Raw genomic sequence first — 15,213 nt, forward strand, 5'->3', positions numbered from 1 at the left:
TACACAGTATAATACACAATACACAGTATAATACACAATACACAGTATAGTACACAGTATAATACACAGTACACAGTATAATCCACAGTACACAGTATAATCCACAGTACACAGTATAATACACAGTACACAGTATAATACACAATACACAGTATAATACACAATACACAGTATAATACACAATACACAGTATAATACACAATACACAGTATAATACACTACATAGTATAATACACAATACACAGTATAATACACAGTACACAGTATAATACACAGTACACAATATAAAACACAGTACACAGTATAATACACAGTACACAGTATAATACACAGTCCACAGTATAGTACACAGTATAATACACAATTCACAGTACAGTACACATTATAATACACAGTACACATTATAATACACAGTACAATACACAGTACACAATATAATACACAGTACACAATATAATACACAGTACACAATATAATACACAGTACACAGTATAATCCACAGTACACAGTATAATACACAGTATAATACACAATACACAGTATAATACACAGTACACAGTATAATACACAATACACAGTATAATACACAGTACACAGTATAATACACAGTACACAGTATAATACACAGTACACAGTATAATACTCAATACACATTATAGTACACAGTATAATCCACAGTACACAGTATAGTACACAATATACAGTATAGTACACAGTATAATACACAATACACAGTATAATACACAATACACAGTATAATACACAATACACAGTATAATACACAATACACAATACACAGTATAATACACAATACACAGTATAATACACAATACACAGTATAATACACAATATACAGTACACAGTATAATACACAATACACAGTATAATACACAGTATAATACACAATACACAGTATAATACACAATACACAGTATAATACACAGTACACAGTATAGTACACAGTACACAGTATAATACACAATATACAGTACACAGTATAATACACAGTATAATACACAATATACAGTACACAGTATAATACACAATACACAGTATAATACACAATACACAATATACAGTACACAGTATAATACACAATATACAGTACACAGTATAATACACAATACACAGTATAATACACAATACACAGTATAATACACAATACACAGTATAATACACAATACACAGTATAATACACAGTACACAGTATAGTACACAGTACACAGTATAATACACAATACACAGTATAATACACAGTACACAGTATAATACACAGTACACAGTATAATACACAATACACAGTATAGTACACAGTATAATACACAATACACAGTATAATACACAATACACAGTATAATACACAGTACACAGTATAATACACAATACACAGTATAATACACAATACACAGTATAATACACAGTACACAGTATAATACACAGTACACAGTATAATACACAGTACACAGTATAATACACAATACACAGTATAATACACAATACACAGTATAGTACACAGTACACAGTATAATACACAGTACACAGGCCAGCAGGATATTGTCGTGTATTAAAAGAGGCATGGACTCGCGGGACAGGGATGTAATATTACCACTTTACAAAGCATTAGTGAGGCCTCATCTAGAATATGCAGTTCAGTTCTGGGCTCCAGTTCATAGAAAGGATGCCCTGGAGTTGGAAAAAATACAAAGAAGAGCAACGAAGCTAATAAGGGGCATGGAGAATTTAAGTTATGAGGAAAGATTGAAAGAATTAAACCTATTTAGCCTTGAGAAAAGACGACTAAGGGGGGACATGATTAACTTATATAAATATATGAATGGCACATACAAAAAATATGGTGAAATCCTGTTCCTTGTAAAACCCCCTCAAAAAACAAGGGGGCACTCCCTCCGTCTGGAGAAAAAAAGGTTCAACCTGCAGAGGCGACAAGGCTTCTTTACTGTGAGAACTGTGAATCTATGGAATAGCCACCGCAGGAGCCGTCACAGCAGGGACAGGAGACACCGCAGGAGCCGTCACAGCAGGGACAGGAGACACCGCAGGAGCCGTCACAGCAGGGACAGGAGACACCGCAGGAGCCGTCACAGCAGGGACAGTAGACACCGCAGGAGCCGTCACAGCAGGGACAGTAGACACCGCAGGAGCCGTCACAGCAGGGACAGGAGATGCTTTAAAAAAGGGTTAGATAATTTCCTAGAACAAAAAAATATTAGCTCCTATGTGTAGAAATTTTTCCTTCCCTTTTCCCTTCCCTTGGTTGAACTTGATGGACATGTGTCTTTTTTCAGCCGTACTAACTATGTAACTATGTAACTATGTAACTATGTAGTATAGTACACAGTATAATACACAATACACAGTATAGTACACAGTACACAGTATAATACACAATACACAGTATAGTACACAGTACACAGTATAATACACAATACACAGTATAGTACACAATACACAGTATAATACACAGTACACAGTATAATACACAGTATAATACACAGTACACAGTATAATACACAGTACACAGTATAATACACAATACACAGTATAATACACAATACACAGTATAATACACAATACACAGTATAATACACAGTACACAGTATAATACACAATACACAGTATAATACACAGTACACAGTATAATACACAATACACAGTATAATACACAGTACACAGTATAGTACACAGTACACAGTATAATACACAATACACAGTATAATACACAATACACAGTATAATACACAGTACACAGTATAGTACACAGTATAATACACAATACACAGTATAATACACAATACACAGTATAATACACAGTACACAGTATAATACACAGTACACAGTATAATACACAATACACAGTATAATACACAATACACAGTATAATACACAATACACAGTATAATACACAGTACACAGTATAGTACACAGTATAATACACAATACACAGTATAATACACAATACACAGTATAATACACAGTACACAGTATAATACACAGTACACAGTATAATACACAATACACAGTATAATACACAATACACAGTACACGGTATAATACACAATACACAGTATAATACACAGTACACAGTATAATACACAATACACAGTATAATACACAGTACACAGTATAATACACAGTACACAGTATAATACACAATACACAGTATAATACACAATACACAGTATAGTACACAGTACACAGTATAATACGCAATACACAGTATAATACACAGTACACAGTATAATACACAGTACACAGTATAGTACACAGTATAATACACAATACACAGTACACAGTATAATACACAATACACAGTATAATACACAATACACAGTATAGTACACAGTACACAGTATAATACACAGTACACAGTATAATACACAATACACAGTACACAGTATAATACACAATACACAGTACACAGTATAATACACAATACACAGTATAATACACAATACACAGTATAGTACACAGTATAATACACAGTATAGTACACAGTACACAGTATAATACACAATACACAGTATAGTACACAGTACACAGTATAATACACAATACACAGTATAATACACAATACACAGTATAGTACACAGTACACAGTACACAGTATAATACACAGTACACAGTATAATACACGGTACGTACACAGTATAATACACAGTACACAGTATAATACACAATACACAGTATAATACACAATACACAGTATAATACACAGTACACAGTATAATACACAGTATAATACACAATACACAGTATAATACACAGTACACAGTATAGTACACAGTACACAGTATAATACACAATACACAGTATAGTACACAGTACACAGTATAATACACAATACACAGTATAATACACAGTACACAGTATAATACACAGTACACAGTATAATACACAATACACAGTATAATCCACAGTACACAGTATAATCCACAATACACAGTATAGTACACAGTACACAGTATAATACACAGTACACAGTATAATACACAATACACAGTATAATCCACAGTACACAGTATAATACACAATACACAGTATAGTACACAGTACACAGTATAATACACAATACACAGTATAATACACAGTACACAGTATAATACACAGTACACAGTATAATACACAATACACAGTATAATCCACAGTACACAGTATAATCCACAGTACACAGTATAGTACACAGTACACAGTATAATACACAATACACAGTATAATACACAATACACAGTATAGTACACAGTACACAGTACACAGTATAATACACAGTACACAGTATAATACACAATACACAGTATAATACACAATACACTGTATAATACACAATACACAGTATAATACACAGTACACAGTATAATACACAGTATAATACACAGTACACAGTATAATACACAATACACAGTATAATACACAGTATAATACACAGTACACAGTATAGTACACAGTACACAGTATAATACACAATACACAGTATAGTACACAGTACACAGTATAGTACACAGTACACAGTATAGTACACAATACACAGTATAGTACACAATACACAGTATAATACACAGTACACAGTATAATACACAATACACAGTATAATACACAATACACAGTATAATACACAATACACAGTATAATACACAGTACACAGTATAATACACAGTACACAGTATAATACACAGTACACAGTATAGTACACAGTATAATACACAATACACAGTATAATACACAGTACACAGTATAATACACAATACACAGTATAATACACAATACACAGTATAATACACAGTACACAGTATAATACACAATACACAGTATAATACACAATACACAGTACACAGTATAATACACAATACACAGTATAATACACAATACACAGTATAATACACAATACACAGTATAATACACAATACACAGTATAATACACAATACACAGTATTCTCTCCGTTTTCAGCCGCATTGTGTGAATAGGATTTCATGTTTGCTACAATGTAACGTCTGATCCTGCTGTAAATCACTGTCAGGCCGGGTTCACACAGAGTTTTTTTCAGGAGGAAAATCTGCCTCAAAATTCAGTTTGGAAGTTTGAGTCAGATTTTGCTCTGCCTGCGCGCTGATTCTCGCAGCGTTTCTCTCCCGCGGCCATTGAGTGGCGCGGGCATAAAACGCAGCGAGATACGCTTTCTCTGCCTTCTATTGATGTCAATGGGAGATCAGAGGCGTAAACGCCCGAAGATATGGCATGTCGCTTCTTTTTCCTGCGAGACATTTTTTTCTGCTTGGTGGGAAATAACGTCTGTTGAAATCAATGGGAGACATTTTCAACCGTTTTTTGGCGCGTTTTGCAGGACGGTAGTTGGGGACCCCTGTTCCGGAGTTACGTGCGGTCCTAGAGGGGGGACCCGCATCTATTATGGTACGTTCTGTGGATACGTTGGGATTTCCTCTTTTAATGTGATTTGTTTTTTGGGGTGTCAGAGCCGCAGGAGGGGACTCAGCCCTGGTTCATCAGCAAACCGAAATCTATGGTGTTGGCGCCTGGGCAGAGCGCACTGGTGTCCTGTGCGATCGCCGGAGATCCCTTCCCTGACGTTCACTGGATGAAGGACGGCCGTGAGCTGAGCGGCTGTGACGTCCTGCAGAATGAAGACGTCTTCACATTGATCCTGAGGGACGTTCAAGAGGAAGACGCCGGAATGTATCAAATCCAACTGAAGTAAGAGCGCCCCCTCTGACGACATCCAATAACTGCATCCTCGTAGCTCCGATGTTTGTGTTCTAGTTCAGGGTTCATCGTGTTCTAGCTGAGAAAGAAAAAAGCAAAAAATGCAACTCCCAGAAGTGGTTTATAATCCTCCAGCGATTCGTGACTTCCTCGCACTCCTGTCTTGTGTTTGTGGTCACCTTATTGTCAGCGACCCGGGGGATCTCTCCCCATAAGGGCACAGCTATGATCAGGGACTCCAGCTCAGCTGCATTGCCTATTGGAGTATAAGGTAGTCAGAAATTCTCCTTTTGTCTCATTGTATGCTCAGATTTCCACCTCGTGCTTTCCTCCATGCTTTACACTGCAACTCTGCTTATGCAAATTAGCTGCAGTTTAGAAGGACATAATCCTATAAACTGCAGCAATCTAAACCAAAAGTGAGAAAAAGAAGATCATCAGGAACCTGCTGCACATAGAGGCGAGGAACCAGAGTTATCACATTCCATTGCCATTCAGTACATTAAAATACAAAGAGCAGCACAGAGTATTTCAGTTTACCCAAAGACAGAACATTACGTTGCCATTCAGTACATTAAAATACAAAGAGCAGCACAGAGTATTTCAGTTCATCCACATCCTGCCTGTCCATATGTGACTGGTTAATGATTAGAATTAAGGGCTCCTACTTCATGACCGTCTTCAAACCCTGATATCCTCACACGTCATAGTCACGAGGTCATCAGTCTTTTCTGGGGTGTCTCCTCTCCTGCACCCCGGTTTATGGGGCAATGTATGAAATATCCGGACGACAGAAATGCAACGTCACATGACAATCTGTAATATATTCGGGGTTCTGTAGTAATTATTAGAATACACTGATATTATTGGTAGTTTTAATTGTAAACTTGGGTTTGTGGGGGAGGGGGACGTGACATCCGGTCCTTTCAAAAATAGGATTTACATTTTTTTCCCCCAATTTTTCCATTTTATGCATTTACTGCACTATGAATGTGCCTCAACACTATGGACATTGACCTGGGTTAGTACCAGTTGTATATATATCTGTTTGCTTCCAGTGAATGGAAACATTCAAAAACAATCCTGACCTAATACTTTTCACAGCTGAGGGTTTGTTAGATTGTATCAGTCTAGACAATCCTCTGTGAGCTAAACACAGCAGCAGGAGAAATCACTCTCCTGTCCTGATTATATATTTTTGTAAGAAAAACGTCTTCAAATACTTTTACATAAGAATGGACAATCCCTTTAAGGAAGTGACAACCTGTCTAGTACCATTGTGTGACGCTCGCTATACCCCGCCCACATAGGTGGAAGTGAAGGGGAATAGATAATCTCTTGATCGGGGCAGAAAACCCCCCCGGGAGTAGCCGCTGCTTGAATCTTCCACTTCATAGTCGCTGGTCCGTGTCCATCCACTTAACAAGTTCAATTGCCCCCTCCATCATCTGGAGCCTCAGAGCCACGGAGCAGCCATCAGTCCCATGTAAACAGAGATCTGTGAAATCTGGGCTCTTAGTAGGAGGGGCCTCTGTCAGCTGCTCAGGGGAGGGAGGAATGAGGGAGGGGTTAAGAGGTTTCGCAAAAAGTGGACGTCCCCTTTAAATGTTCTTTAATAATTAGAGAATAGAAAGTGCCTTATCCCTGCGCTCGGCGGGTTCACCGGTCAGGAAATGTAGAGAACACGCGGGGTTATAGATGAGAATTTTGCGCTATTATGTTTTTTGTTATATTGTATTTATAATTAGGGTAATTTGTTCCTATAGAATGCGGGGGGGGGGGGGGGGGATCGCCCAGGATATAAAGTCCTCGTATATACAGGGCTGGGATTCTTCGCTGTTTGTACTTTCAGGCCGGAAAATGTGCTGGAAAAGAACTTAATATGGTATTGATTGTGCGCGGCGCGGCGGCCCCGTGCGATAAAACATTAGTGATCCATTATGTTCCACGTCTCTCTTTGAAGGTGCTGGTCCCTGTGACGGAGGCATTTGCCCGCAGGCATGTCCTCTACACAGACAGGAATACGTTCTCAGCACCATATATGGCCACACTTTTAAGTTTTTAATATAAACGCGAGCGGGGGAGGGGGGCGACTTTCCTCGCAGGATGCGGCGCTGCTTTTGTTCAGTGGAAAATTCAGGGGCTGAATAAAACTTCTGAGTCCTCTGTATGTCGAGGAGGAGGAGGAGGAGGATCTCATGCTTTCTTCTTGTCAATCACGAATCCTATTAAGATGCTAAATGTGAAGATGCTGCAGAACATGAGCGTGATCAGCGGCGCCCCAACCCCCCCGCACGTATAAAGGTCTAGGCAGCTGAGATACAGGAGCTGTTTGACAACATATTCTCATGTGAACAGTCAGTGGGGAATTTTCAGAGTTCAGCTAAATTCCCGCACAGCCCCTTGTAAAAGTATCTCCCTCTTTGTTAGAGTATTCAGCCCTTTGGTGTTGTCCCTGTTTTTTGCAGTACAGTCCTGAATTAAAATAGATTTTTGTGTTTGTAGCTTTTGATTACACGACGACCTTCTGTGATCCAAACAACAATAATACAAAAAATACAGACGTGTAATGTGCAGAAGTCTTCACCCCCCGAGACAGGACAATGTGGAGCACCTTCTGCAGTAATTACAGCTGCAGTCTCTTGGGTGTCTCTATGACAGCTGCAGTCTCTTGGGTGTCTCTATTACAGCTGCAGTCTCTTGGGTGTCTCTATGACAGCTGCAGTCTCTTGGGTGTCTCTATTACAGCTGCAGTCTCTTGGGTGTCTCTATGACAGCTGCAGTCTCTTGGGTGTCTCTATTACAGCTGCAGTCTCTTGGGTGTCTCTATTACAGCTGCAGTCTCTTGGGTGTCTCTATTACAGCTGCAGTCTCTTGGGTGTCTCTATGACAGCTGCAGTCTCTTGGGTGTCTCTATTACAGCTGCAGTCTCTTGGGTGTCTCTATGACAGCTGCAGTCTCTTGGGTGTCTCTATGACAGCTGCAGTCTCTTGGGTGTCTCTATGACAGCTGCAGTCTCTTGGGTGTCTCTATGACAGCTGCAGTCTCTTGGGTGTCTCTATGACCGCTGCAGTCTCTTGGGTGTCTCTATGACAGCTGCAGTCTCTTGGGTGTCTCTATGACCGCTGCAGTCTCTTGGGTGTCTCTATTACAGCTGCAGTCTCTTTGGTGTCTTTATGACAGCTGCAGTCTCTTGGGTGTCTCTATGACCGCTGCAGTCTCTTGGGTGTCTCTATTACAGCTGCAGTCTCTTGGGTGTCTCTATGACCGCTGCAGTCTCTTGGGTGTCTCTATGACAGCTGCAGTCTCTTGGGTGTCTCTATGACAGCTGCAGTCTCTTGGGTGTCTCTATGACAGCTGCAGTCTCTTGGGTGTCTCTATGACAGCTGCAGTCTCTTGGGTGTCTCTATGACAGCTGCAGTCTCTTGGGTGTCTCTATGACCGCTGCAGTCTCTTGGGTGTCTCTATGACAGCTGCAGTCTCTTGGGTGTCTCTATGACCGCTGCAGTCTCTTGGGTGTCTCTATTACAGCTGCAGTCTCTTTGGTGTCTTTATGACAGCTGCAGTCTCTTGGGTGTCTCTATGACCGCTGCAGTCTCTTGGGTGTCTCTATTACAGCTGCAGTCTCTTGGGTGTCTCTATGACCGCTGCAGTCTCTTGGGTGTCTCTATTACAGCTGCAGTCTCTTGGGTGTCTCTATGACAGCTGCAGTCTCTTGGGTGTCTCTATGACAGCTGCAGTCTCTTGGGTGTCTCTATTACAGCTGCAGTCTCTTGGGTGTCTCTATTACAGCTGCAGTCTCTTGGGTGTCTCTATGACAGCTGCAGTCTCTTGGGTGTCTCTATGACAGCTGCAGTCTCTTGGGTGTCTCTATGACAGCTGCAGTCTCTTGGGTGTCTCTATGACAGCTGCAGTCTCTTGGGTGTCTCTATGACAGCTGCAGTTTTCTTTGGTGTCTCTATGACAGCTGCAGTCTCTTGGGTGTCTCTATGACAGCTGCAGTCTCTTGGGTGTCTCTATGACAGCTGCAGTCTCTTGGGTGTCTCTATGACAGCTGCAGTCTCTTGGGTGTCTCTATGACAGCTGCAGTCTCTTGGGTGTCTCTATGACAGCTGCAGTCTCTTGGGTGTCTCTATGACAGCTGCAGTCTCTTGGGTGTCTCTATGACAGCTGCAGTCTCTTGGGTGTCTCTATGACCGCTGCAGTCTCTTGGGTGTCTCTATGACAGCTGCAGTCTCTTGGGTGTCTCTATGACCGCTGCAGTCTCTTGGGTGTCTCTATTACAGCTGCAGTCTCTTGGGTGTCTCTATGACAGCTGCAGTCTCTTGGGTGTCTCTATGACAGCTGCAGTCTCTTGGGTGTCTCTATGACAGCTGCAGTCTCTTGGGTGTCTCTATGACAGCTGCAGTCTCTTGGGTGTCTCTATTACAGCTGCAGTCTCTTGGGTGTCTCTATGACAGCTGCAGTCTCTTGGGTGTCTCTATGACAGCTGCAGTCTCTTGGGTGTCTCTATGACAGCTGCAGTCTCTTGGGTGTCTCTATGACAGCTGCAGTCTCTTGGGTGTCTCTATGACAGCTGCAGTCTCTTGGGTGTCTCTATGACAGCTGCAGTCTCTTGGGTGTCTCTATGACAGCTGCAGTCTCTTGGGTGTCTCTATGACCGCTGCAGTCTCTTGGGTGTCTCTATTACAGCTGCAGTCTCTTGGGTGTCTCTATGACGGCTGCAGTCTCTTGGGTGTCTCTATTACAGCTGCAGTCTCTTGGGTGTCTCTATTACAGCTGCAGTCTCTTGGGTGTCTCTATGACAGCTGCAGTCTCTTGGGTGTCTCTATGACAGCTGCAGTCTCTTGGGTGTCTCTATTACAGCTGCAGTCTCTTGGGTGTCTCTATGACAGCTGCAGTCTCTTGGGTGTCTCTAGACACCGGGATTCTTCGCTCAGGTCAGACGGTTGTATTGAGGTCTGGGCTGTGACGTTTCCGTGTTTTTTCGGCCCCGGTCTCCACTTTGCCTCTGACCTGTTTGTTGGGCTCTTTGGTCTTCATGTTGCCCAGTGCTGCAGACCCCGGGGCCGTTCAGAGCAGGTGTATTTATACTGAGGTCATGTGACACTTGGATTACACACAGGGCGACCGCATTCCACTAATTATGTGACTTCTGAAGGTAATTGGTCTCACCAGACATATTTTTTTTAAGGGTTTCATTTCAAAGGGGGTGAATACATGTGCACAGTTGCTTATCATTTATTTTTAACAAGGAATTTATTTTTATTCCTCTACAATGATTTGGATGATTTGGTCAGGTCCATTACATAAAATCTAATTTAAAATCCATTTTAAGTTCCAGGCTGTAATGCAACAAAACAGGAAAAACACCAAGCTCCCATAGAGTTACATGATAACATTCTGCTGACTACAGTCACCACTAGGGGGAGCTCACTACATACAGATATATACAGCTCCCATAGAGTTGCATGATAACATTCTGCTGCCTGCAGCCACCACTAGAGGGAGCTCAGTACATACAGATATATACAGCTCCCATAGAGTTACATGATAACATTCTGCTGCCTGCAGCCACCACTAGAGGGAGCTCACTATATACAGATATATACAGCTCCCATAGAGTTACATGATAACATTCTGCTGCCTGCAGCCACCACTAGGGGGAGCTCACTACATACAGATCTATACAGCTCCAATAGAGTTACATGATAACATTCTGCTACCTGCAGCCACCACTAGGGGGAGCTCACTACATACAGATCTATACAGCTCCAATAGAGTTACATGATAACATTCTGCTACCTGCAGCCACCACTAGGGGGAGCTCACTACATACAGATCTATACAGCTCCAATAGAGTTACATGATAACATTCTGCTGCCTGCAGCCACCACTAGGGGGAGCTCACTACATACAGATCTATACAGCTCCAATAGAGTTAAATGATAACAATCTGCTACCTACAGCCACGACTAGGAGGAGCTCACTACATACAGATATATACAGCTCCCATAGAGTTGCATGATAACATTCTGCTGCCTGCAGCCACCACTAGGGGGAGCTCACTACATACAGATATATACAGCTCCCATAGAGTTACATGATAGCCTTCTGCTGCATGCAGCCACCACTAGGGGGCGCTCACTACATACAGAGATATATACAGCTCCCATAGAGTTACATGATAACATTCTTCTACCTGCAGCCACGACTAGGAGGAGCTCACTACATACAGATATATACAGCTCCCATAGAGTTACATGATAACATTCTGCTACCTACAGCCACGACTAGGAGGAGCTCACTACATACAGATATATACAGCTCCCATAGAGTTAAATGATAACATTCTGCTGCCTGCAGCCACCACTAGTGGGAGCTCACTACATACAGATATATACAGCTCCCATAGAGTTACATGATAACATTCTGCTGCCTGCAGCCACCACTAGGGGGAGCTCACTACATACAGATCTATACAGCTCCAATAGAGTTACATGATAACATTCTGCTACCTGCAGCCACCACTAGGGGGAGCTCACTACATACAGATATATACAGCTCCCATAGAGTTACATGATAACATTCTGCTAATTGCAGTCACCACTAGGCAGAGCTCACTACAGATACATACAGCTCCCATACGTTTATGGAAAGCAGCGTCTATGTCACTCCACCTGCTCCCCCCTCCCCTCTCTCTATACTTCTATAGGCAGCAGCATCTTCATCCGCGTGTGCCGGGGGCTCCATCCCTTTATATGTAGGTGTGCCGGGGGCTCCATCCCTTTATATGTAGGTGTGCCGGGGGCTCCATCCCTTTATATGTAGGTGTGCCGGGGGCTCCATCCCTTTGTATGTAGGTGTGCCGGGGGGCTCCATCCCTTTGTATGTAGGTGTGCCGGGGGCTCCATCCCTTTGTATGTAGGTGTGCCGGGGGCTCCATCCCTTTGTATGTAGGTGTGCCAGGGGCTCCATCCCTTTATATGTAGGTGTGCCGGGGACTCCATCCCTTTATATGTAGGTGTGCCGGGGACTCCATCCCTTTATATGTAGGTGTGCCGGGGACTCCATCCCTTTATATGTAGGTGTGCCGGGGACTCCATCCCTTTTATATGTAGGTGTGCCGGGGACTCCATCCCTTTATATGTAGGTGTGCCGGGGACTCCATCCCTTTATATGTGGTGTGCCGGGGACTCCATCCCTTTATATGTAGGTGTGCCGGGGACTCCATCCCTTTATATGTAGGTGTGCCAGGGGCTCCATCCCTTTATATGTAGGTGTGCCGAGGACTCCATCCCTTTATATGTAGGTGTGCCGGTGACTCCATCCCTTTGTATGTAGGTGTGCCGGGGACTCCATCCCTTTATATGTAGGTGTTTTTCCCGTGACTCCATCCCTTTATATGTAGGTGTGCCGGGGATTCCATCCCTTTATATGTAGGTGTGCCAGGGGCTCCATCCCTTTATATGTAGGTGTGCCGAGGACGCCATCCCTTTATATGTAGGTGTGCCGGGGGCTCCATCCCTTTATATGTAGGTGTGCCGGGGGCTCCATCCCTTTATATGTAGGTGTGCCGGGGACTCCATCCCTTTATATGTAGGTGTGCCGGGGACTCCATCCCTTTATATGTAGGTGTGCCGGGGACTCCATCCCTTTATATGTAGGTGTGCCGGGGGCTCCATCCCTTTATATGTAGGTGTGCCGGGGGCTCCATCCCTTTATATGTAGGTGTGCCGGGGGCTCCATCCCTTTATATGTAGGTGTGCCGAGGACTCCATCCCTTTATATGTAGGTGTGCCGGGGGCTCCATCCCTTTATATGTAGGTGTGCCGGGGACTCCATCCCTTTATGTGTAGGTGTGCCGGGGACTCCATCCCTTTATGTGTAGGTGTGCCGGGGACTCCATCCCTTTATGTGTAGGTGTGCCGGGGACTCCATCCCTTTATATGTAGGTGTGCCGGGGGCTCCATCCCTTTATATGTAGGTGTGCCGGGGACTCCATCCCTTTATATGTAGGTGTGCCGGGGGCTCCATCCCTTTATATGTAGGTGTGCCGGGGACTCCATCCCTTTATGTGTAGGTGTGCCGGGGACTCCATCCCTTTATGTGTAGGTGTGCCGGGGACTCCATCCCTTTATGTGTAGGTGTGCCGGGGGCTCCATCCCTTTATATGTAGGTGTGCCGGGGACTCCATCCCTTTATATGTAGGTGTGCCGGGGACTCCATCCCTTTATGTGTAGGTGTGCCGGGGACTCCATCCCTTTATGTGTAGGTGTGCCGGGGACTCCATCCCTTTATATGTAGGTGTGCCGGGAGGACTCTAGGTATAAAGTCTCACAGAAATGTTACCACAACTTATGCACAACTGAGAAGAGGTGTGATTGCAATGATCCTCTATATCCCGCCCCATGTTACACTCACGAGTCATGGAAGCTCAGATATATGGAGCTGTTTGCAGAATCCTCACACTGTGGAGCTGCCTGTGACGTGGAGAGGACAATGTGGTTATCAGGGATTTTCTTTCCTCGATACATTTTGGCTCTGCAGGGTCAGACTTCATCTGTTTATGCCTCTTAACCCTTCAGAGATACTGTGGTGTAGATCAGGAAAAGAGAATCCCCGGTGGGCACAATGTTCCCTCCATGTCACAGGCAGCTCAGCTCTATAGTGTGAGAGCCCAGCAAACAGCTCCTCATAGCTCAGCTCCCTGGAATGCCATAGAAAGCAAGTGGGGGGTCCGTTAACTGCCGCCAACCCTGAATGTTCAGGTCTTAATTCTACTCTGGACCAAAAAGAACATAATTGTTCCAACTTCTCATTCCCAGAAACAACTTCTTCTGAAACCGTCCAAACACGGCTGTAATTAACCCCTCACATCCCGGACACCGCAGACCTCTGTTCCCACACATCTTGCTGTTTGTGTTTATATCAAGAGTTTCATAAAAAAATAAAAATCTGACATTTGCCGTCCTCAGTCCTGTTTTTATTTCTGCCATCTGGATGAGAAGATTGAGCTGTGCCGGCGGAGCAGGGACTGAGCTGTGAACATGTCCCGGGGTGTTGTACACAAGTCACGGCTGAGAATAAACTGCGCTATTGTTACAAGATTGAGAGAAACTGAGTTACATTTTTTAATGCGTTTATTTGTTTTTCCCGAGGATAAAACGTTCCCCTTTGTGTTGGATTGCAGGAACGTGGTGGGTGAGTGCAGCTGCCAGGTGTCTCTGGTGCTGCGGGAGGACGAGCACTTAGCAGCGGGCAGCGCGTTCGCAGGGTAAGTCACCGCGGGGTTCTCAGGACGGACGGCTGCTATTTTTTGCTCTGCTAATTCTCTTCCCTCCCAGACCTATGAGCCTCTAATCCCCCAAATGTGACCCATCCAGAGACAGCCAGGGACTGGGGCAGCCAGATCTTCTTTTTTTTTGGCTGTTTTCCTTATAAGGCCACTGAAGTCATCACTGATGCAATAAAGCCGT

The 15,213-nt window shown here is 43.2% G+C and overlaps 1 protein-coding gene across 6 annotated transcripts in view; it reads left to right on the forward strand.

The window, feature by feature from the left end:
• MYLK (myosin light chain kinase) overlaps positions 1 to 15,213 on the forward strand; it is a 177,597-nt gene that overhangs the window by 93,110 nt on the left and 69,274 nt on the right. For 5 of the 6 annotated variants that reach the window (XM_075829025.1, XM_075829026.1, XM_075829024.1 and 2 more), the window contains 2 exons: positions 5,488 to 5,725; positions 14,928 to 15,011. The exons of the other annotated variant lie outside the window; for it this stretch is intronic. In XM_075829025.1, the coding sequence (XP_075685140.1) occupies positions 5,488 to 5,725; positions 14,928 to 15,011 (322 nt within the window). The remainder of the gene's footprint in view (positions 1 to 5,487; positions 5,726 to 14,927; positions 15,012 to 15,213) is intronic. 6 annotated transcript variants of the gene reach the window in all.

Source organism: Rhinoderma darwinii, chromosome 6 (assembly GCF_050947455.1).
Source record: "Rhinoderma darwinii isolate aRhiDar2 chromosome 6, aRhiDar2.hap1, whole genome shotgun sequence".
Taxonomy (NCBI): Eukaryota; Metazoa; Chordata; class Amphibia; order Anura; family Rhinodermatidae; genus Rhinoderma; species Rhinoderma darwinii.